Here is a 23,368-nt window from a genome sequence, read left to right as displayed (position 1 = left end):
TTTTTCCAGTACTTTTCAGACCAAATCCTTAAATAACTGTCATTATTCTTGTGAGGGAAACTTTATGGAGATCTCTCACAGTAACACACAAGCGGTGGAAATGACCACAAATATTTGTTATGTAAGATAACTGTCGTGACAATAACATTAGTCCCAAAAATCGCTGAATCAATCAGCCAAGTGTTGAGAATTTAATTCAATGCCTTGATTAGCCACGCCCCAAAGACGGTGTTCCTCAATTCTATTTGTAAATATTCAAGTCACGTGGAAATTTAGTCCAATGAGCACCATTCTCTTCCCGGATCGTGGGCGTTTCCATTTGTGCTCCTGCTGCCGAGACCGGGAGCTAGCGTGTAGCGCTGTGTTAACGACACAACGGTAAGTAACAAGAAAAGATCCGAATTAATGACTTTAAGCATTTATGAATTAACAAATTAAGGAAGCTTAATACCAAAAATAGTTCAGTAGCTCGAGTATATATTCTATCCTGGGCTCGTAGGCTTCAGACGTTGAGCTTTTTTTTTGCCATTGTTCGGCAAAGCTAACATGCTAGTGCTAACTGTAGCTGAGGTTTCAATGGGGTCTCGTTTTGTCTCCTCTACCATTTTGGTGTCTGATGAGCAGCAGACAAGTACTTAAATTCAAAATTCTCAGTTAATGTGCATCCTATTATCGAATTTTGCAATTGACAGGAATAATGGTAACACACATGGCTGTGTTTCCCGATTTGTGGAGCATGTCTGCGCAGCTTTAAACCGCAGGCGGTCGGTTTTTGTCGGGGATGCGAGCTAGCTGCCGTCAGCAGCCAGACTCTGCGCCGAATTAAAATGGCGTCTGTTTTTAAATTCACGCGTTGGAGCTGCGAGGGTTCGGGTCCTGGTTGTTTCTTCAGAAACTCTGTTTTCTTCTTGACGTAAAAGTGACGTTTCAGTGTGAAGTTTTAGTGCTTTAGTGGCTCGTGGGGAGTGCGACATGAGCTCATTTTGGCTTTGTGCCATGTTTCGGTAAGTTGTTGACAGGTTGGAGCGTAGAAAACGGGGCAGTGCGAGCCGTGTTTACGATTTCAGCTCTTTTACGTTATGTCAGCTTTGTATCCAGGTACAGAAAGGTAGACAGTTTGTGCTACAGTATGTGAGACCTGTGGGTGTGTCGTGATTAATGAATGAGAAGTCCTGCCCGCCCACTTCACGCCACTATTTGATCCAGATCTCAGCGTTTTGCTGTAGTAACACAGTAGCAGCCACACTCACCACGTCAGACAACACTGATGAACACTCAGTCATCCGTGAAGGTTCTGCTGTTCCCCTCCACTCATATTAATTTGTTTTGTATTTGCACCAGCCTGGTTTTTTATTTGTTAGAAATTTAAAAAAAAAAAAATCTAACGTGATTGCCCTTTATTCTGAAATATTGTGGTTTGTGGACACGAGTGAGTCGCATTAATTGCGTTTTTATTTATTACTGTGAAGCAGGAGAGGCTGGGCCTGTTTAGTGCCTGAGGCGTGTGAATCTGTGCCAGCTATGTTGCTGCAGCTGGAGGCCAGAGATGCCAGTGAAGTGTAAAAACATTTTCACCTCTGAGCCACTGAATGTTGAACACCAACAATCTTGAAATCAAAAAATTGTGGGTTTTAATTTTGCCCTGGTTTTTGATTTTTATTTCCGTCCCCCAGACTCGGACAGCAGCAAAGTCATCTGCTGCCAAGACGACCATTTTAATACTGTGGGTCACTGGATAAAGCAGCCATCACGGTCTCCACAACAGCAATGGTAAAGTTTTCATTTTTCAAGTCTTACTGCGTGTTGTTTATAGGGCAGAGGATATATATTAAATACCAGTGTTAACAGGACAAATGATTGTGACACATCTGATGCAGCCAGCATGTTGTTGTTCCAGGGTGCCTGGGGCTGTGGAAATACATGCTGGCTGCTTTCACATCACCGCCATCACTCTCCCATAACTTGGCTTTGGTTGCCTGTGCATACCCTCTGCTTGTGTAATGACTAGTTTTAGAAGCGTGACCTCTGTGTTCAGTATTTCAATTCATCAAACAAGGTCAGGGGAAGGAGGTCTTAGTCTGGTGGCCCGTTTAATCTTGATAAATGTTTTTTCCAGGTTGAGCAGGAGCTATTTCATAAAGCTGGATTAGTAAAGTTAGTTGAATAACTGTTCTGAATAGGACCTGGACTGAAGTTAGAAGAGCTGCTGCATAAGTGTGTTAATCTGATTAATTGTCCCAGGGTAATTCAAGATGAGGTATTAATGTATTTTCAAGAGCAAAAGTTAGACTTTTATCTGTGGAATGCGAGGTAATAAATGTCATGCACATTCTTGTCATGCATTGAAGTCTGGGTAGTGTTACGATGGGAATGCTTTGATTGAAACTAGTCTCTTGTGACAGATATGTTTCCCTTAAATTCACGCTGTTGTTTCTTCTCACCACTAGCCACCACCAATGCGCCACCGCGCCATGCGTGTTTTCATGAATGACGACCGCCATGTTATGGCAAAACACTCTGCCATCTACCCAACACAGGAAGAGCTTGAAAGTGTACAAAACATGGTATCTCACACAGAGAGAGCACTCAAGGCCGTCTCTGATTGGCTGGATAAACAGGAAAAAGGGACGACAAAGTCTGACTCAGGCACAGAGACTGATAAAGAAAGGTGAGATGTTGGAGACTTTGGTGAGTAAACAAGTACCTTTTAAAACCAAATCTGACTTTGTTTCGTTTTATTCTTCTCCACTGTGCATCCGGTGTCTTTTCAAAGTGAGCATAAGGATCAGGCCACCCGCTCTCTGCGTGGCGTCATGAGGGTGGGACTGGTTGCTAAGGGCCTGCTACTGAAGGGGGACCTGGACCTAGAGCTGGTGCTCCTTTGTAAGGACAAGCCTACCATCAGTCTGCTGAAGAAGGTGTCTGAAAACCTTGTTACACAGCTCAAGGTGAGAAGTGTGTCGATTCACTCTGTATGTGGAAAGTCTTATTTAACTCTAACATTGCTGATTCAGATAACTTGAAACTAAACTAAAACTAGATGTGATTTAACACAAGTGAAAATAAAAAGTAGATTTAGAAAAATGCAAATTAAGTGAGCAAACGTTTATAAACTCCCAAAAGTAACTCAAATAAAACATAATTACTATATTAGTTTTAGTCTTTGTGGTACATTATCAATCTGAAGTTTTGGGTCATGTCTTTATAGAGACTTGGGGTGCCTATGTGGCTGTGATGCTACTTATATTGTGCCTTATGCTTCTAAAGTCTTAGCCTTACCATCATTGTAGTAATTTGAAAAACTAAAACGGCACATTTTAGAACAATAAAAACTAAACTGAAACAAGCAGAAGCTGAAAACTAACTGAAATTAAACTGAGTTGGGAAAATTATTCTCAATTTTGACATGACTGATGTTCTGGGTGTCCGTGTCATCCTGTGCAGTAAGGCCAAACAAAACTTCCCACTGGCAGCATGCACAGCAAGCAATGACTCCGGCCCAAAAAGCAGCTCCTCTTTCTGTGAGCTGGGAAGAGGAAATGTAAAGCTAAAATTAAATCAAGGCAGTAGTAAACTAATGAAAATGTTATTTGGCTGAAATCATCCGCCTGCCAGTATTTGTATTTTAAACGTATTGATTAACATTGTATTACGCACGGAAAGCTTGTATTTTCGGGTTAACCCTTCACACTTGGGAGTACTTTTTAATTAAAATTTCAGTAAATTTAAGCATTAAATAAGCTCAATCAGAAGCATCTCGCTTGGGTGAAAACCCCTCTGACCCAAAAGTGTCTGCAGACGGACACATTTGTGGGAATAATCATAGTAATGGGGATTATGGAAAAGCTAGTCGATGCCTTTGTTCTTATGAAAGTGGAGTCTGCTATTGCCTCACCAGTGAGTATTTGGTTGGATGAGAACATATCCATTGATATAAGCCTTGAGATTACATCTGTACTGGTATGTAAACTGTTGGGGAAAAGTTACTGGTAGCAGTTTTAATAAAACAAAATTATCTAGGACCAAGAATCTATATTTGCTAGCTTCATAGATTTAATGGCAAACTCAATATCTTTAGAATGAAACAAGACATTAGGGCTTTTTATAAACCCAAATTTAGAGGAAAACAAGATTTCCAAGATTTCATTCAAAATCCCTGGGTAGTGTTATGTTTTTTTTTTGTTAAGGAAATCATACAGTAGAGTAGTCTTTGGTATCCCTACACGTGCCCTCCTTCATGACTGGATAAGTTAAAGAAACCAATGTCAAGTCTTTTTTTAAACTGTACTGATTGTCTTGTTTTCTTTCTTTCAGTCGATCACAGAAGACAAGTATGTGGTGACCCAACAGATCCGTGAGGCTAGCATCGTCATAAAGAACACCAAGGAGCCCCCTCTCACCCTCACAATTCACCTGACGTCCCCTTTGGTCCGTGAAGAGATTGAGAGGGCTGCAGCTGGAGGTAAGCTCCTGATTGAAAGCCTCAGTGTTTTTCTTTCTTTTTTCTTTTTTTCTTCTCTTTCTTCTTTTTCCCCTCTTTTTAGTGGCACCCTGCTTCCAGCAGGGAGGCCAGGCAGGTAACCAGCCTAGACAGATATTGTTTATTGGGCCTTCAATGGAGCTAGGGGACAAGAAATGCAGTCACATAATGAAAGTGTGCTATGCTTATAGCTCTCTAGACACTCTCGTAGTTCCATGTAATGTAATTGGACATTTTTGATGGCCCAATATACAGTATAGGGCAGGTAGTTTACTGACTTCTGAAGACGTGGCTTTCTCTTCCCCCTTAATGATCAAGATCACCAAAGAAATGAAGGCTTACTGAGAATTTAACCAAATACAAAAAGAGAGACCACTTTGTTTGCATGTGTTTTATCATTGATGATGAACAGTTTGCATTGCAGCAAAAATGAGTAGCAAAACGTGCAGTGAAACCCAGCAGTGGGCTATTGACAGTCTCTGATGTTGTTGAGCAGGGAAAGCTCGGGGTTGCAGATAATGACAAGGGACGCTTGAATTCGCCTGCCCAACCACACCCAAAAATCCAGGGATTGGTCCCACATGTCAGCTAGTAATAATTAATGGCAATGTGAAACGTGTAGTTATTTGGATTATTGGTAGCTATACAACTAAACATTTGTTGTATTTTGCGTTTTTTGAGTTTTCAACAATAGACCTCTACCTTGACTTTATCTGTAGCTTCATGCTCACAGTGATGCCCAGTTTGGGACTTTATTTATTTATTTATTTATTTTTTCTTTTTAAGCCATCAGTTTTGCTGCAGTGTGGACTTGTTTTTTTTATATCCACCTTTTGTGTATCTGATCATTTTTGCCTGTGGTTTCAATTCTGATTCTCTCTGTCAAGCCTTCTAGTTTGTCAATTTTTAGGGACGCTGGACCTTTGACCAACTGGCCGCTCTCTGTCTCGGAAGGGGCAAAGCGCAGTGTACCCAATATAGGGGTGAAGGGGAGGGACTCTACCTCCTGTTAACGTCAGAAAAAGAAAACTAGACTGTTTTAGGCAATGAAACTAAAGCATCCATTTGAGTTGAAGCAGCTATGGAGAGACAACCTCCCATTTGATGCAACCTATAATCCCTTTATAAAGTCACCTTTCTACGTCAGGGATTTATTTTTATTTCTTGTAATCTTTTATTTTTTAAATATTCCAGTTACAATCCACTCCGCATTACAGTCACTCCGGTGGAATTTAAGTGTAATTGTTACGTGCCGGGTCATGTCAAACCATATTAACTGGGAGGTTGGGAGCGTTTGGTGGTTCTCCAGTGGAGGGGTCCCCCTCCCCTTCCCCCTCCTGGCTGTGGTTTGGGAAGCCTGCCTGTGTTCCCCCTGGCCGGCTGACAGAACTCCCCTTGGTCAAACTGTACCTTGTCTTCTTATTCCACCTGCCAATAGAAACGCTTTCAGTCAACGATCCCCCGGATGTTCTGGACAGGCAGAAATGCCTAACTGCCTTGGCGTCTCTCCGCCACGCTAAGTGGTTCCAGGTTTGGATCTTGTCTTTATTTGTCTCTAAAACAGAAGTAGTTTTGAGTTTGGTTTAATGCTGTTTGTCTTTTATTTGGGCGTTCCATGTGTTTTTTGTTTTTCTTTCTTTTTCTTTTTTAAAATTTACTCTTTTGAAGTGTACTTCCTGTAGTAATTCTTGATGACCTGGATGTTTGTTTCTTAGGAAACCTTTGTCATTACACTGTTGTAGAGTTGTTTTACTCACATAACAGATTTTTATTGCTTTATCATTTCATAAACAGAGAAATTGTTGCTTCTCAGTCCCTGATTTTCTTTGTTTTCATGTTTAGCTTAACAGCTTCTTAACTCAAATCAGTAAAAAAAAAAAAGGGGGGGGGGGGGGGGACTAATCCATGGTTTGTCCAGGTGCAATATTTCTCTAATGTCAGTGTTGCTGTGAGTGCTTTGTCATTATTTTCACACTTCTGCAAGTCGCAAGCTCCACATTTGGTAGTTTTCTGAGAAAGGGTTCCTTGTAGTTAACTGTGTTTGATTATATCTCATTGCAGTATTTTCGCCTGTTTCATTTCTGGCTTTGACACTATAACGATCAGTGCTCCATCTCTGCAGCTTGTTATTGTAGAGTATGTGGCCTCAGCTGTTTCTGCTCTCTGGCTGTTTCTGTTACTCTGTCTGCCACGAAAGCAGCAGAAATATTGCACCTTGAGTCATATTTTAAACTTCCTTTGCCGCTAACTTAGTCATGGCCTCTTTTAATGACAGCACATGTATGCGTATCCTCTGAAATAGCACACTTGTTAATCATTTTAAAGTTGACATAAAGTTTGAGGTGGCTTTAGTCGCACATTCATATGCATGCTTTTTCCCTACAAACAGAAACGAGCAGTAACTACACCATTGATCATGTTGGCTATTGATTTGCAGACATAATTAGGCTCTTCCACCAAAGTGATCAAACGTCATTCTATCACTTAATCTCTCTGGACATTTGCCATAATGACAAAGCTAAGCTGCTGTAGTCTGTGTGGCTTCATTTTAATCTTTCCACATATTTGAATATTTATCTTGCTTTTTGTTGCGTACAGTCTGCTTTTCTGTTGTGTTGTTGTTGTTGTTGTTGTTCTTGTTTTTCTTGTTGTTTTGTTTTTTGTTTAACTAAGGCTGTTTGTCCCCCTCGTGCCCCTCCCCCGACCCCTACTTGTTTCCTCAGGCTAGAGCCAATGGGCTTCGCTCCTGTGTCATTGTCATCCGGATCCTAAGGGACTTATGTGCCCGCGTCCCCACATGGGCCCCACTCCGGGGCTGGGTGAGTAAAAGAGAACAGCATTCTTATCAAGCCTTTAAAAAAAAAAAAAAATATGCTGATTGTGCCTTTTGAGGACTATCAGATAAGTTGTGCGTATATATATATTGCCTAAGGCTTATTAAAATGGCAAAAAACAAAAAAGAAACTTCAAAATTCCTGTGTTATTGCTTTCAAGACACCACTATCTCACGTTCTAGTACTATGACCTGAAATCTCTTTGTGTAAGTAACTGGGCTTAAAAATAGCATCCTATCTGTCATGCTTTGCAGCCATTGGAGCTGATCTGTGAGAAAGCCATTGGCACAGGGAACCGGCCCATGGGTGCAGGAGAGGCTCTGCGGAGGGTTTTAGAATGTCTGGCTTCAGGAATCCTCATGGCAGGTATACACCTGAGATCTCTTCTCAAAACTTTAATTGTGCAAGTGTAATTGTATTTGTTTAGTTTATGTGCTTATCTCTAAGCACAAGCCAATGCTGTCATTTGTTTATGTTGTAAGATGGGCCTGGAATTTCTGATCCATGTGAGAAGGAGCCAACAGATGCTATTGGTCATTTGGACCAGCAGCAAAGAGAAGACATCACAGCAAGTGCACAAGTTAGTGTGATTAAAATTGTGTGTGTTTGTGTGTGTGTGTATCCACTGAAGAGTTGAAGCCAATGTGAAAGCCTGTAAAGCTGCAGTGCCTCAAAAAGGCCCCGCGAGGCTGGCTACAAAAGCTAGTTGATGTCCGTTGAAATCTGTGTTTAAATTCCCAAATATGCAGCAAAGGAAGAAAAAAATCATGTTTACAGCCTGGTACAAAACAACATAGCCTAACATGATCTGCATGGAGAGTGATTTGTTTATTTTATATTTTTAACTGATTTAAAATTTAGGTTTAAAATTGGGAGAATTGAGAAAAAATTCCAGTACTTTTAAACTCTGTTGCTTAACTTGAATTAGCTGGTTTCTGTGATGCAGTCAAGCAGTTTATGGTTGCAGCATGCTGATGGGTTTTGCTAGCCATAGCTGGTGACTTAGCACTTTACCCTCTTGTCCAAATATGGTCACTTCTGACTTAAAATAAATGAATAAACAAAGCAATGGCTCAGACATTAACAACAGGGCTTCATAAACCAATGAGTGATGTCACCGTGTCGGTGTCCTTCTTTCATATACAGTCTGTGTTCTGCATATTCATGGGTATATAATTCACATCATGTGCTTGTTGCCCTCAGCATGCCTTAAGGCTGTCAGCTTTTGGACAGCTTCACAAAGTGCTTGGAATGGATCCACTTCCTTCTAAGATGCCCAAGAAACCTCGACCTGAGACTCCTATCGATTACACAGGTAAACCTGAGATTTAAGTTGTCTACAAAAGCACAGTAGACATAGAATTTTTTTCTGTACATGGTGTATATTTAATATGTGTTTAGTATAATTTGAATGATCTCATTGCACAACTTTGGTTGTTGTGTTTCAGTGCAAATCCCACCCAGTACAGCATATGCACCACCAATGAAGAGGCCTATTGAGGAAGAAGAGGGTACTGATGACAAGAGTCCCAATAAAAAGAAGAAAAAACTGCAGAAGAAATGTAAGTGCTCTTTTAGCTCGAGTTGCACATGAACCTTTAGCACATGTTTGAGTCCAGTAGGTTTGGCAGGTGTGTGTGTACTTATCTGGGCATGGCAGAACAATCTGTGCCCAGGTAGGTGTGGAAGAGACACACTCCACACCTACAGGTTCAGCTGTATCAGAAATCATGAAGTGTGCTGCCATTGATAATGTTACTAAAATATGTTCCTTTCTTTTTGAGTTAATTAACAATTTTGATTTTTGTTCACTTTCAGTAGGTTAAAAAAGATGTTTGGGTTTAAAAAATAAAACTAAATCACTACTTCCTGGTCAAAGAAATTTCACTAGTCTGATAATTAAAGTAAAACATTTTGGTTTTACTGTATATTATTATTGTTAGCATAATGCTGTTTTTCTGACTTTATCACCAGCTGCAGAGGAGAAGGCTGAGCCTCCCCAAGCCATGAATGCCCTAATGAGGCTCAATCAGTTAAAGCCAGGCCTCCAGTATAAGCTGATCTCCCAGACTGGCCCAGTTCATGTTCCTGTCTTTACGATGGCTGTAGAGGTAGATGGCAAGACATTTGAGGCTTCAGGCCCATCAAAACGCACTGCCAAGCTGCACGTAGCTGTAAAGGTAGGCAAAACATTTGCAAGACTGTCTGAAATGCATATTAGATTTCATTGTTGCCTTAAACCTCAGTGTCTTTCTCGTATGCTGTCTTTTTGTAGTTAAACTTTATTCTTGCGTCTTTTTAAACTACACTGAATCTTCTGTGGGCATCTTTTAGGTTTTACAGGACATGGGCCTGCCCACTGGAGTAGAACTAAAGTCTCCTGAGCCAGCAGTAAAAGCAGATGAGGCAGTAGTAGCAAACACTGTGGAACAACAGAAGCCAGTAGTGCCACCTGTCGAAACTATCACTGCTGCTGCAGGAGCAGCCAATGCAGAAAGCACTGAGGCTGTAGAGGTGTGTGTGTCAGCAACCAGCTTTTGGGTTGTTTCCTGTACTGCTCAATGTCTCATTTTACCCACCATCTCTTTCTTATCAGACTGCTCGCCAGCAGGGACCAATCCTCACTAAACACGGCAAAAACCCAGTAATGGAGCTGAATGAGAAGCGTCGAGGCCTCAAGTACGAGCTTATATCAGAGACCGGCGGCAGCCACGACAAACGTTTTGTCATGGAGGTGGAGATCGACGGGCAGAAGTTCCAGGGCACAGGATCCAATAAAAAGGTGGCTAAGGCTTATGCAGCTCTGGCTGCACTGGAACGGCTCTTCCCTGAGGGCTCTGCACCCGAGGCTGCTAAAAAGAAAAAGGGACCACCCATGGTAAGCATCCCATTTCTAAAGTACAGGCTCAAGATTTTTGCTTAAAGCATGTTTGTGGTGAAAGTAGCTGTGGTGCATGTTGTAATTTGTGTACATCAGTTTATGCACAGCTCAGTGGTAATGTACCATGACAGTGATCAAAGAGTAACATCCAACTTTAAGTTTGCATCTTGCAGTAAATGGATAGCTTTATTCTCTCAAGAAAAAGAAGCTAAAGTAAAGTTGTAAGGTCTTAAAGCACCGGTATATCTGCCGATATGGTTTGCTCCCCACCGCAATCTCATCTCACAGTCACTTGTATTTATATCTGCTGTTAAGGCACAGGAAGCCGCAGCAGTATTCTCTTGAACAGTAGGTGTTACCACATTGGCGCCAGTTTAGCTCGGTGGGATGAGCAGGCGACCATATACCGTTTAACTGAGAGAGGCTGGCCCGGGTTCGAGTCTGACCCACGGCCCTTTGGCCTGTGTCTTCCCCTCCAGTTTCTTTGTGGAAAGTTTTTTATTTTTCCACAAAGAAACTGTTCAAACTGTTCTGGTATATTCCTCTGTATGTCTCTGAGCTTCTTTATTTGAATTTATTATTAAATTGGCAGTAAAAACCGTAAAGATTGTACAACACGCCAAGTTACAAACATCAAGAGTTGCATGACCAGCAGAATTTCCAAAAGAAGATCATGTTTTGTGTCATGGGACATGTTGTGACGTCAAAATAAGCTCATGACACAGGCAATGTAGCAAGTATAATGGCCCCATTACTGCTCAAATAAGAAAATGAGGAGTTAAAATTAAACATACTCTGTTCAGCTTTTCATGCATTTGAGTTGTTTAATTGCTGATGTTTGAAAGGATTGTGTCACATCTTAAAAACATGAGACGGTTGCCTCTTAACAGGCTGACAAGTGATTTCTGTCTGAAGGATGCACAACAGAAGTATCTGCAAAAAAACCAAAGGGGGAAAAACACTCCAATGAGCATCTTTCTTCAGTGCTCTCTTCCACTCCCACTGCTACCTTGCATTTGGTTGTCAAGAGAAAATTATAGTGCACAGTAGGGCTTGCAATAAATGGAAATCTTCTGGTTAATGGTGGCAGACGCTGGCTCTCCTGATAACATGGATGAACTGCAGATTATCTTGTGTAGCAAAATATTATCCTGAGTGGATGCTGTTAGCCAGTTTACCAGATTGCACGGTTAACCTGGTAACTAACTACTTGATCTGCTAATGACATGAACGATGGCTAGGTTTCAGCTAACTGGTTAACTGTGTTTGCTAACGCTATTAATAGCAAAAGTATCATGGTATTGATTTGAACTCTTTACCCTTGAAAGTCTACCATGAGTAATCCTTGAAGCTCTTTCCTGGGCTGAGTGCTTGCTGTCATATTTCAGGCCTGCTTATAGAACAAAATGACTGGGTTTGCAACAGTAGTTAGCGAAGGTGGTCTCTGCCTGTGCAGCTACCCTTTGAAAAACAAACTATTCTAATAGTTGTCAAACCACGTCTTTATTGGTATTTACTGAGGCCATTAAAGGTACAGGGGAAGTCATCAAATGTCTTTATGTCACAAAGTGTTAAGATATCAGCAAATAAGGTACGGCACAACGCTAAGATAAATAACTAACATTTGCTAATGTTATAACTCATATGGGGGAGGTCGGCTAGCTGTAAAATATAGTTATGCAACATGTACTTTTGTCATTGGTACTGAAACTCGGGTATGCAGGAGGTTATGCTGAACTCTTTTTAAATGCTGTTCATTTCCTCTTAAGCACACGCCAGGGTTTGGCATGATGGGAGCCCCTGGAGCTGGAGATGTCGGCGCCCCCAGGGGTAGAGGGAGAGGAGGGCGAGGTCGCGGAAGAGGCAGAGGTTTCAATAACGGAGGCGGCTACGGCCAAGGAGGTAATAACAGATCCTAGCTTTACTGGTACTGCTGGTAGACTTGGGCAGTGGGAGGGACACAGTGTTAAATCTCTTGAAAATAAAATTTATGTGCTCCTCCTAGGTGGCTTTGGAACATATGGTTATGGGAACAGCGCCAACTCCGGATACAGTGAGTGTCCATTTCTTCCTTTCGAATCATGTTGTGGGTGAGAATGTAATCTTTGAGAATTTAGTCTCTCATTTACCCTGTGAGCTTCACAATTATATATTTTTGCCAGTGTGTTAGCATAGATGTTGTCCTCCTGCATCTGGCTAGAACTCTGGGAAATGTAGTCTATCATGTAAAAATGGTTTTTCCTCCAGCCAGCAAGACCATATGCTGGGTTGTTCCCAGTTCAGTGATTTTACATTTCTCTGCTTTAAGCCACAGGATTGAATCTGGTTTTGACAAGTCGCCTCTTATGAGTACCCCTTTCTTCGTTCTGGCAGCCTGTTCTGAGGACTGACCTACATGAGCGTGACAGGAGCAGAGAAATCTAAAAAAAAAAAAAAAGACCAAAACAAATCAACAACTCAGTTTGAACAAAATCTGACCAATGAGTATTTCACCTGCCACCATTTTAAGGCAGGAAAAAAAATTCAAACTAAAATCTAAATCTAATTTTGATCATTTTCTTCCCTTCTCTGCCCTGTCTCACTCTTTAGGTGACTTTGTCTCAGACTGCTATGGCTACCACGAGTTTGCGACATAGATGTTCCCCCAGTCTTAGAAAATCCAAAACTGTGCTGTAGCGAGGATAAAAACGGACAAAATACTCAGTAGTTTTCCGAAGCATCACGAACTCCCCTTCACCACCAAGTCCTCAACCCTGGGAACAAAGTGACAACTACCCTCTGCCCTGTCTTGCCAGTTCCTCTTGTCGTAACCATGGCACCTCGGGGAGATGACGTGCCACTTGCATGCATGTAGCCATAACACCTTGTGTTCTCTCAAGTTGCCGTGGATGTACCCAAACTCCTGGATCTCCGCAAGCTGCAGGGCCGATTTGTTGCAGAGTATCTTCACCCGTCATACTGGGGGACGGGGCTTGTTTCTGGAGTGTGATTAGCTGGCAGCTGGACTATACTGCCTTTTGGATTGTTGTCAAGACCACGACGACGGCCTGGTCTCTCTCTTTGTCTTCATAACGTTTTCTTGGATGCAAATGCTGAGAACATTTCCACATGAATTGATTTTAAGTTCACTCTTAATACTTTTTAGTCACTCCCATGTATTTTCCGGTTTGCTTATAAAAAGTGGTCATGTGGTTCATTCGAAAATGACAAAAAGATCTGCTGTTTCTGTGTCACATCAGCAACACTGTTTAAGTCATTACTGCACTGAATGCATGATGTTCTTATTTTGGGGATGTCTGCAGGTTTCAGTTTTCCATCTGTATTAAGTATTAAGTGCTGAACTGAAGCTGTTGGAACACAGAGTGGATGAATTGGAAGATCTGATGTGTGTTTGTGAAGAGAAGACTTGGTCTAGCTGTTTTTATATGGTTTTTGTTTTTTCAAATAAATGTGACTTCATTCATCACTGTGCTACTGCAGGCTTTGTCTTGATTGAGCGTGACAATTTATTGCCATTAAGAAACGTGTGAGCAGTAGGTGCAACCCCTGCCATGCTATATTTGTTTTTATGACCGTGCAATGCTGTTGTTTCACAGATTACTACAATAACGGAGGTACAAACGGAGGACCTGGGGCATCAGGCAGCTCATCGGTTGGCCCTCCAGCTAACACAGCACCGGGCCCAGCACAGGGATCCTATGGTTCATACTACCAGAATGATGGAGCCTACACTGCCGCTTCTGCCAGCAAGCCCCTCAAAAAGAAACCCCCTATGCACAAAGGAGGGAAAGCATCTTTTCCAGGCCCCCCAGGGACAAATAGTGGGCCTGCAGGGGGCTACCAGTCTGGTAGCGGCTCAGGGCAGGGCTCCTATAACCAGTATGGCCAGGGCTACGGGCAGGGAAAGAAGAGTTTCAACCAGAACCAGGGGGGAGCAGGTGGATACTCGTACAGCACTGCATACCCGAGCCAAGTGACAGGAGGAGCTGGAGGTAATCAAGATTACAGTTATGCTGGTAAAATGTTGGGATTTTAAGGATTCTAAAAAAAAATGTTTATTTATACACATTTTCATCACTCATTGTCATCGTTTTGGTGCAGGTTTCAACAACCAGTCCGGTTACAACTCACAGGGAGGCGGAGGAGGTAGCAACCAGGGCTTTGGTTCTCAGTACCACAACTCGGTGGGCTACGGCAGAGGAGACAGCAGCATGAACTACCAGTACAGATAGACTGCGTCCCTCCATCTGTGAATCTCCAGCACCAAGCACCCCGCATCAGTGTCTCAAGCCTTCTCCAAAGAAAGTGATTGACGGCTTGCCTGTGCTCTCTGCCTTTTCCATGTTTGCTTCGTATGTGCTTTTGGTTTGTATGTAGCACATGTGGGCACAAAACGAGATATCTGGACTTTGACGTGTCAGAGCCGAGTTGTTGCTGAATTTAGTGGTCTGTTTCAGTGGTCTGGTCAGTGCTTAGTCCTGTGTTTTGTTAGTTTATTTTTTCTTTTCTTTTTTTAAATAATATTATTATTTTCTTTTTTTAATCGATACTACCAGTCCCCATTCTCATCACTAAATATGAAAGCCGATGCTACAAATCACTCGCTTGCTCTGACTTGGTTTCCTTTAAAAGTTATGTGGCAACAGCATTTATTTCCACATGAATTTAGTACAATCTTGTGGTGTTAAACTACAGGGTTGTGTTTTTTGTTTTTTTCCTTTTGTTTTTGTAACAATTCAGTGGACCCAAAAACTGCTTTTCTTCAGTGCTTGTAATTTTGGCTTATTTTGTAATTTACCTACTGTGATGTAGTTATTTTAATAAATGGTTTTGGAGATTACTGGAAAGTAGACTTTACGTTCTGGTGTTTAAAGTCACATTTCTGCTCAATGTAGCTTTTGGATTGGGTGGGACTTGTTTCAGTTAATGTAAAACAAACTGTGTTTGTATTAATAAATGACTTTTATTTTGAATAAAAGCCTTCATTACAGTTTTGACTAAAAGTATCGGGTAACAGTTATATTCATATAAAGCGGGGTATTTCACAGGTTATATTTAGCAGACTCATAGGACATCAGGAAACGCTACCAAAATTACAACTATAAGCATTTGGAAACTGGGTAAAAAAATTGTTATGATTTAATTTTATTTATTTTATTGTCATGAACACATTTTTCACCAAAAACTTAGTTAATTTTTCATGATTTATTGTATGTGGCACATGCCGCCTGATGCCACCCCAGTAGCTCCGCCCAGCAGTATGTGACTAGTAAAAAAGCTTTCTATTTGGTATCCATAAAAAAGCTAGTAAGTCTAAGTATTTATTTTGTTTTATTAAAATATTAGAAATTTGATTCTGAACCAATTTCTCTTTGTTTGTTTGGTCCAAATTTATAAACTAAATTGCACAGAAATAGAATATTTACGGTAACCCATTTTATGTCGCCCTAGCTACTCCTGCATGTTCGGCCTCTGAGAAAGCGACGTCACGTCCGGTCTCTTTCGGGCTTCGTAGGGCTACAGCATGGCGGACACCGGTGTGTTGGAGACGCTTTTACAGCGGGTTGAGAAGGTGGACGACGGCGTGGACAGCCTGGACGTGGCGACCAGCCTCGGGGTAGATCACCAGGTCATCGTCGGGGCCGTGAAGAGTCTCCAGGCTCTTGGTGACGTAAGTTTCACGAAGAGGCAGCGGAAGTTAGGCTGTCACAGTCAAATGCAGGGTGACTGATGCAATAGGTTGAGCTGACAGCCGTGTTTCTTACCTGCTGTACAGGTAATTTCAGCCGAGCTGCGCTCCTCCAAGCACTGGGAGCTGACCGAGGAGGGCACCGAGATCGCCGAGCAGGGCAGCCATGAATCCCGGGTCTTTAGCTGTATCCCCCTGGAGGGCCTGGCTCAGAGCGAGCTCATGGTTAGTCTTTGAAATTGTTAATTATTATCAGAATAACAAAGAATCTAATGCATTAGGTACCTGACGGAGGTAACTTGCTACACACTTAAGAGAAGCAAGGTTTTGATTCTTAAATATCCCTGAAAGTCCACGATATTACGAATACAACATCCACTCTGCTGTTTATGTTCAGGTTTCACGTGTATGTATTTTATGTTTGTCGAACATCAGGATTGAATTTCCCAATGTCTGCATCTCTTTTTTTTTTATTTCCAGCCTTCATTTTTGATGTTTCAGTTAAACTTTGTTAAACTCTGCCATCATCTCTGTGTAGAAACTGCCATTTGGGAAGATCGGCTTCAGCAAGGCCATGTCCAACAAGTGGATCAGAGTGGACAAGGCCCACGAGGGTGGCCCCAGGATATTCAGGACTGTAGGTGTTCCATCATACCCGCCTTTTGTTGTCGCCTTTTCTGATTGAGGTCAGTTTTCTCATTAAGGTGTGTGTTTTTGATCCCCAGGTGGAGAGCATAGAGGACCAGGTCAGGGAGAAACTGTTTCTGGTGCAGAAAGGCAACAGCACTCAGCTGGAAGAGAAGGAAAAGAATGAGCTGAAGAAGAGAAAACTGCTCTCTGAAGTGTAAGTCCTCTTGTTTAGTTTGTGGTGAATGTGTACCTTTTTCTGCCAGTAGGTGGCAGGAGATGATTAATTGATACTCAGGGGTTTCCCTGCTCATCCCATCCTGACTGGTATTACTGGATTCTGATTGTCTTACTGCATTAAGTAGCAGCACTTCTCAAGTTTTCATCAAGCTCAGCAGGAAAAAGAGATGAACATGCATAAAGTAGACAGACGTATCTAGAGGTCTTCAAAAACACATTTAACTGTATTGGATTTCATTCAGTATTGCAACAGGCATTATTTTCACTTCACATTTCTTTATGAAGTCTGCTGCTCATGGGGTTTCAGCTAAATCGCTGCAATGGTAGCTAGGAGCATTAAACCATCAGATTTTTTGTCACTTAGTGGTCTGAATCATGTTAGCTGATTTGTTTTATGGAGTTAGAAATTATTCTTATATACAGGTGGGAGGGATGGACAAATACATGATATAAATGTTTTTAAATGGTCCCAATAAATATTTGCTGCCGCTGTTTCCAGTCATGGAAAGTGGAAGTGGAAAAAAGTCTTATGATTTCCAGAGTAAAGCTTTAAAACGAGCTTTACTTAATCAGATTAAGGTTGTACTGACACTCCTCTGCCTCAGCATGTTTGACCCTTTAAGTCTGGTTCATTTGATTAAATGTGATGGAAGAGGTGGGCCCCGGTGTGATTCAGCTGCATTCAGCCTGAGTGGAAAAATCATCACTGTGTTAAATAACCGATGAATCCGTAAGGCATGGAAGCGGATGCGCTAAAAACAACCACACTTGCAGTGTGTGTGTATTAGAGTGGCCGTGGTGGTGGGAGGGGTGATGTTTACATTTGAAGGATGAAGTGAAGAATGGTGAAGAGTGATGGAGTAAAATGAGTGGAACAAATAAAGATGTACTAAAGCGCACTGAGGTCCAGGATGTAAAGTAACCGTGTGCGTGTTTGGAATATGGCTTTCGTTCAGATAATATAATATTATATAATGATATTTTTAGGTAAAGCCTTTTATCCTTTTATCATTACAGCTGCATATGATCTGCTCCCATAAAACCTCTATAAATCTTTTATACAGGTCTGTTTACATTTACATTCTCAATTGCGGCTCCGATGCTTTGGAATAACCTTCCCTTCCATATTAGACAAGCGTCATCAGGTCTTTAAATCCAGATTGAAAACCTATTTTTATTCCCTGGCTTTTAACTCTGTAGGAAACTGACACCTTTCTTATTAATTTTATTGTATTTTTAATCATTTTATTGTATTTTTAATTTTGCTAGTTGTTTTGATCTGTGTTGTTCAGCACTTTTGTCTGCCTGGTGTGTTTTTTAAAGTGCTATACAAATAAACCACCTGCCTGCCTGCATCAGCACCACTCCAATAAGCCCACAGGTGCCCAAAAGCAGCACAAATTAAGTTTAGCAACCAGCTTAACTTCATTTAAACTGATGTTTGAAGCGACACTCTTGTCCTTAAATGTTGCATCTTCTCTGAGCAGCAGCAGAGCCCCTGCCTAAGAATAATGGATGATGTTTGGGTGGTGTAAACAAACAGCTTAGAGCGCTAGAAAATGTAATAATGATGTGTTGGATCTACCTAGTTGGTTTTCCCATGTTTACCTAAGTGTAGAACTAGACCTCCTGATTGGTTTGTGAAGTCACACGGGGAGTTTGAATAAGAAAGTTGTGTTGTTGAATTTTGCAAAGAAAGATGTCTGTCTCCATCTGTCTCCATCTTGCTGTTTTTAATGGCTGATGTTCTGCCTGGTTAGATCACTTAAATGAACTCCAAAGTGCGTATTCTTCCTAAATCCTCTCATTCACAAGGCAATCGCTCATGAACTGTACGCCAGACAACAAAAGCACAAAGCTGATGTAACTAAGCATCCATCTCTTTAGAGCCCTTGCTATCCTGTCAGCACTTTCCCCCTGACCACAAAAAAATGTTGCTTTTAGTCACCTTTACATTTGATGGTTAAATAATCCTCTCAATGTGAGACGGACTTAACCATCACATTGTGATGTGGCAGGTTTGTCACAGAGGTTCTTGTATTAACCTCACAGGATCTCTGCTAACCAGCTTCTTTCTGTAGTGTAGGGAAGTGATCATGTCGTGGGTATGACATGATGTTTCTGTGAGAACATATATGTGGCTATATAGCGATGTTGGTCACAGCTGACAGTCTTTCCTCCTCTGACTGGTTATTCAAAGCAGACCCTGACGTCGTCTCCTGGCTCAAAACGGGTCCACAGATGGACGGATGTTCATGTTGTCTCCATGTAGAATGGAGGTCTGTTTAAAAAGTGAGAACTCTGGATCATTATTGCAAGAAAGGAGCTAAACATATGTTTGGTTTTCTGAACACCATCACAACTAATCTGTGTGGTACATAATGAATGTGCTACTGTGCCACACTAGCTCAGTTGGAAAAGAAATGGGCTTGAAAGTTTGAGGTCACAAGTTCAAATCCCTGCAGAGGTGTACTTTCTTTCTTTCTTGCTATTAAGAATGTTCTGCTTTATTTTATTCTAATCAATAAATTCACAGTAGAATTTACTTCCTGAACACATGACCTGTGTGAAGTACCTAAAATCCTTTATTTTGGAATCATTTTTCTGCTATGAAAGTATGAATGAACATAAAAAGAACTGCATGTTTTCACGGTCTTTATATTCTCAACAGCAGTACCTTTCTGCGTACTGAAGTCATTCTTATTTGCGTTCAGGACTGTGAAGTCTTACTGGATCACTAAGGGCAACTCCTTCAGCACCACCATCACCAAACAGGAGACGGAGCTCACCCCTGAGATGATTGCCAGGTAAGAACAGACGCACTCTCCTCAGAGTTTCAGTAGCTCATCTGGTAGAGCGTGCACACAGAGTCCTCACTGCAGAGGCCTGGGTTCAATTCCAACCCAGGCCCGCCCTCCTCTGGCAGTCAGTGTCAGTCTGCAGGGTCCTGAGTGAGGACAGAGAAAAAATCTGCCCATAAAAGGGGACAAGTCCAAAGATGTGGACTCAGTCCTAAAGGCAGGGCAGGACAGATGCTTTAGCTTGCACTGCTTTCATGCTGAAAGCGACAGAATGAACAGAGCGCTAGCACACTTTTGTTTTTTTGCATGAAATCATATCATAGAGAGGATTTGGCTAAAAGCAGTATCCAGATGTTGCACTGCCCAAAATTCAAATTGATATTCCGCGTGCTTCTCTGTGCTGATTACGTGCACTGTAGATTCGCCCGCCTCAATCATCTCAGCTGCAGATTAAAAATGGCAAAACGATTTGAGAGAAATGCGTTTGTGTTACCTGACTCTTCCTCCCTGCATGTGGTGTGTTCCAGTGGCAACTGGAAAGAGAAGAAGTTTAAGCCCTACAACTTTGAGGCCATGGGTGTTGCCCCAGACTGTGGTCACCTACACCCGCTGATGAAGGTGCGAACACAGTTCCGGCAGATCTTCCTGGAGATGGGGTGAGCAGCTGTGAAATTGGGAGAAATGCACACATGCGCATAAGAAAACACCCAGTTAACTGTCTGTTTCTTGTAGTTTCACCGAGATGCCGACCAACAATTTCATAGAAAGCTCTTTCTGGAACTTTGACTCCCTCTTCCAACCCCAGCAGCACCCAGCCAGAGACCAGCACGACACCTTCTTCCTGTCCGGTGAGCCTGAGGTCACCGAGTGGTGGAAATGAGCTGCGAGTTCAATCGAGAATGATTTCTGATCACCTGTCACTCGCTGTTTTTCAGACCCAGCGCACGCCCACCAGTTCCCACAGGACTACCTGGAGAGGGTGAAGAAGGTCCACTCTGAGGGAGGCTACGGTTCACAGGGGTGAGGCGTCATCACAAGCTCGCTTAACAAGTAACAGTGTCGTTGCTGTCACTGCATCTCATTGCATTTTTATCATCTTTCTTGTAGCTACAAGTATGACTGGAAGATAGAGGAGGCTCAGAAGAACATCCTCCGCACTCACACTACAGCAGTCAGCGCACGCATGCTGTATAAACTGGCACAGCAGGTGAGACTGTAGGGATGCTGCACTTCCCATATAAATCAGAGCTGTCTGGTGATTTGATTTCTTGGTAACACTTCATAATACAGCTCAAAACTAAGAGCGTAATTCCCGTCAGTAAATGTAATTTCAACATAATGTTTGTTTCCTGAAGTGAAACAGAGTATGTTTTAGACAACAAGAGCACAGCTTTTGTCATTAGCACGTCTTAAGACCTGCCCTTTAAGCACCCACTGACTTTTTGGACAGTGAACTAGAAACCTGACTGAGAGCCAGGCCTTACGCCTGACCTCACTAATGCTCCTGTGTCTGAATGTGAGTAAGTCCCTCCATAGAAGAGCAGCAGCAGATGGTTTTAGGCGTGGGTTTACATTGTTTTGACCTCGTATGTGTCTAGTCAATAACTCTAAAACTCTTCTCCCCTTCCTTTTCTCCTCTCACTGACAACCAGGAGAAGTTCACCCCCGTCAAGTATTTTTCCATCGACCGCGTGTTCAGGAACGAGACCCTGGATGCCACCCATCTAGCCGAGTTCCACCAGATAGAGGGCGTAGTGGCCGACTATGGACTGACTCTGGGAGACCTCATGGGTGTTCTGCATCAGTTCTTCACCAAACTAGGTGAGGACTGATAGAGGACACTGGACTTGAAGGCCAAAGTTTGGGAGGGACAAATGTGCTGATAGTTGTTTATAGGAAACCTGCTAATACTCACTCTTTAAAAAAATTGTAAGCAGGCAGTTACAGTATCCTATTCTTTTACCAAACACCTGAATATTTTCTGTTATTCTTCAGGTGTCTGCTCACACAAACATGTTTCTTTTCTTTCTTTTTTTAGGAATTACCAAACTACGCTTCAAGCCTGCCTACAACCCCTACACAGAGCCCAGCATGGAAGTGTTCAGCTACCATGAAGGTTTTTATGTAGCACTATTAGTCTAATTTACACACAACAGAAACTAAGCTTTAAGAAAGCCAAAAGAACGTCCTAGTCATCTCTTTTATAGACATTTCTGAAGGTACATATTAGGGGTGTCAAACATAAGACCCGGGGACCAGAATTGGCCTGTCAAAGACTCCAGTCTGGCCCACTGGGGGCTTTGGAAAATGTGGAGGAGGACATAAATTTTAGACTTTTAACTAAGTTTTACAGCTTCCACCAATGATAGAGACCTCCCCCATGGCCATTCATACGACGCATCTCAGTCAATAATCGTGTAGTTGATCTTGTTTGCACTAGATGAGATGTAGTGTTGAAATTGTCCTTGTTGGTGGGCTGTACACAGTGAAAAATGAGTTTGACATCCCTGTTTTTTATCATTTCTTTCTATGTTTACAGGATTAAAAAAGTGGGTGGAAGTGGGAAACTCAGGAGTGTTCAGACCAGAGATGCTGCTTCCCATGGGCCTCCCTGAGGGTGTGTCTGTAATTGCCTGGGGCCTGTCTCTGGAAAGGTGAACGTTCATGAAAAGCAATACGAGTTAATTAGCTGCAAGGAAAACTGAGAGGTCAGCCGTGCTAAACACAGCATGAGTCTAAAATGGGAGGACGTCAGTACGTGTCTCCCAAACTATAGTAGATGTTCCATGTAGGGATTAAAGGTGTGTGATTAAGTCTGTGTGTACTCGCAATCACTTCTTGTGTACGCACTGAGCTGACCCACATTGAAGAAATGTAGGTTTGTTTCCTGGAGAGGATTACTCCTGCTTGTACGGGAGTTTAATTTCTATTATCCTGTGAAATTATTTGAGGTCAGATCGAGTCTCTGTCTCTCTCTTTGCTTACTGCCGCTTTTCTAAAGTGAAGTCGTCCCAAATGAGTCGCTTGCTGGTCGCGCTGTCGCAGACTGTATTCAGCTTGCTGTTTGAATCGAGCACTAATTGAGTCTTAACTACGACCAACTGTCACAGCTAATAACCGTGGAGTGAGTGAGCTGGCTAATGTTCCATAATCCACGCCGAGTAATCCTTTACTACTCTGACCTCTGTTGTTTTCGCGCTCGTCTATTAGACCCAACATAGTCGCGTCTCCCAACAGAACAACCGCTCACGCTGGCTTCTCCTCTGTCTCGCAGGCCCACCATGATTAAATATGGCATCAACAACATCAGAGAGCTGGTGGGACACAAGGTGAACCTACAGATGGTCTACGACAGCCCTATATGCCGCCTGGACTCCTGAGTACCGCCCAGCTGTTGTTATTAATGTTATTATTCATTTGGATGGACCCTTTCCTTTTTATCTCTACCATGTAACACCTCATACCCACGTCTCACCTCAGAAAGCCCGGCACCACCGCTGTCCCCTTTATCAAAGCTCGGCCAGTAAAAGCAGTTGGCCTGAAAGCAACTGTAGCACTAAAAGGGGCGGGGCTTTTTTCACCACAGCCTTCAGACAGATCTAATTTCAAAGGGCTTTAACACAAAAGAGCAGCATTTTTTTTTTTTCTTATGAACTCCACACTGCAGCTGGGTGAATGTGAGGATGAGCCTTGAATTTGTTACAGACTGCCTTTTTTTACCACCTTGACCCTGATCTACTACATTCAATCATCTTGTACAGGAAAAATAAAACTGCAACTTTTGGAAGTCAAAATAAAAGCTTTTTCCAGCTATCA

General features: G+C 42.2%; 2 protein-coding genes across 5 annotated transcripts; both read left to right on the top strand.

Moving 5' to 3' along the window:
• The first annotated feature begins 275 nt into the window (after window positions 1–275).
• Window positions 276–15,168, top strand: ilf3b (interleukin enhancer binding factor 3b). 4 transcript variants are annotated; one of them, XM_005468515.4, is made up of 18 exons: window positions 276–378; window positions 1,674–1,770; window positions 2,448–2,668; window positions 2,774–2,948; window positions 4,315–4,462; window positions 5,919–6,010; window positions 7,204–7,299; window positions 7,569–7,680; window positions 7,797–7,894; window positions 8,518–8,629; window positions 8,763–8,876; window positions 9,289–9,494; window positions 9,649–9,828; window positions 9,911–10,192; window positions 11,965–12,097; window positions 12,201–12,248; window positions 13,792–14,187; window positions 14,297–15,168. In XM_005468515.4, exons 2-18 carry the CDS (start codon window positions 1,768–1,770, stop codon window positions 14,425–14,427), a joined length of 2,547 nt encoding a protein of 848 aa, XP_005468572.1. In that variant the 5' UTR covers window positions 276–378; window positions 1,674–1,767; the 3' UTR covers window positions 14,428–15,168. The 4 variants fall into 4 exon arrangements, with proteins under 4 accessions (XP_005468572.1, XP_005468573.1, XP_019213769.1 ...); XM_013270172.3 differs by lacking the exon at window positions 276–378 and adding an exon at window positions 1,502–1,559; XM_005468516.4 differs by lacking the exons at window positions 13,792–14,187; window positions 14,297–15,168 and adding an exon at window positions 12,785–13,664.
• Window positions 15,169–15,662: 494 nt separating this feature from the next.
• On the top strand, window positions 15,663–23,368 carry farsa (phenylalanyl-tRNA synthetase subunit alpha). The gene is made up of 13 exons (XM_003443065.5): window positions 15,663–15,866; window positions 15,972–16,109; window positions 16,423–16,521; window positions 16,610–16,728; window positions 19,466–19,558; window positions 20,080–20,208; window positions 20,285–20,400; window positions 20,488–20,572; window positions 20,660–20,759; window positions 21,205–21,373; window positions 21,591–21,668; window positions 22,092–22,206; window positions 22,827–23,368. Exons 1-13 carry the CDS (start codon window positions 15,720–15,722, stop codon window positions 22,930–22,932), a joined length of 1,494 nt encoding a protein of 497 aa, XP_003443113.1. The 5' UTR covers window positions 15,663–15,719; the 3' UTR covers window positions 22,933–23,368.

This window comes from Oreochromis niloticus, linkage group LG4, assembly GCF_001858045.2.
Source record: "Oreochromis niloticus isolate F11D_XX linkage group LG4, O_niloticus_UMD_NMBU, whole genome shotgun sequence".
Classification (NCBI taxonomy): domain Eukaryota; kingdom Metazoa; phylum Chordata; class Actinopteri; order Cichliformes; family Cichlidae; genus Oreochromis; species Oreochromis niloticus.
The sequence above is the reverse complement of the archived record's forward strand: the minus strand, read 5'-3'. Positions and strand labels throughout refer to the sequence as shown.

What these genes read in the sequence shown, in the direction of transcription:
- farsa (XM_003443065.5), top strand. Translation starts at nt 15,720, where the DNA reads ATGGCGGACACCGGTGTGTTGGAGACGCTTTTACAGCGGGTTGAGAAG. An exon ending in AGAAAACTGCTCTCTGAAGT is followed by an intron (nt 16,729 to 19,465) that starts GTAAGTCCTCTT and finishes ATTTGCGTTCAG; the next exon opens with GACTGTGAAGTCTTACTGGA. An exon ending in GGAGGCTACGGTTCACAGGG is followed by an intron (nt 20,573 to 20,659) that starts GTGAGGCGTCAT and finishes TCTTTCTTGTAG; the next exon opens with CTACAAGTATGACTGGAAGA.
- ilf3b (XM_005468515.4), top strand. An exon ending in TTCAGGAATCCTCATGGCAG is followed by an intron (nt 7,681 to 7,796) that starts GTATACACCTGA and finishes TTATGTTGTAAG; the next exon opens with ATGGGCCTGGAATTTCTGAT. An exon ending in AGAAAAAGGGACCACCCATG is followed by an intron (nt 10,193 to 11,964) that starts GTAAGCATCCCA and finishes TTTCCTCTTAAG; the next exon opens with CACACGCCAGGGTTTGGCAT.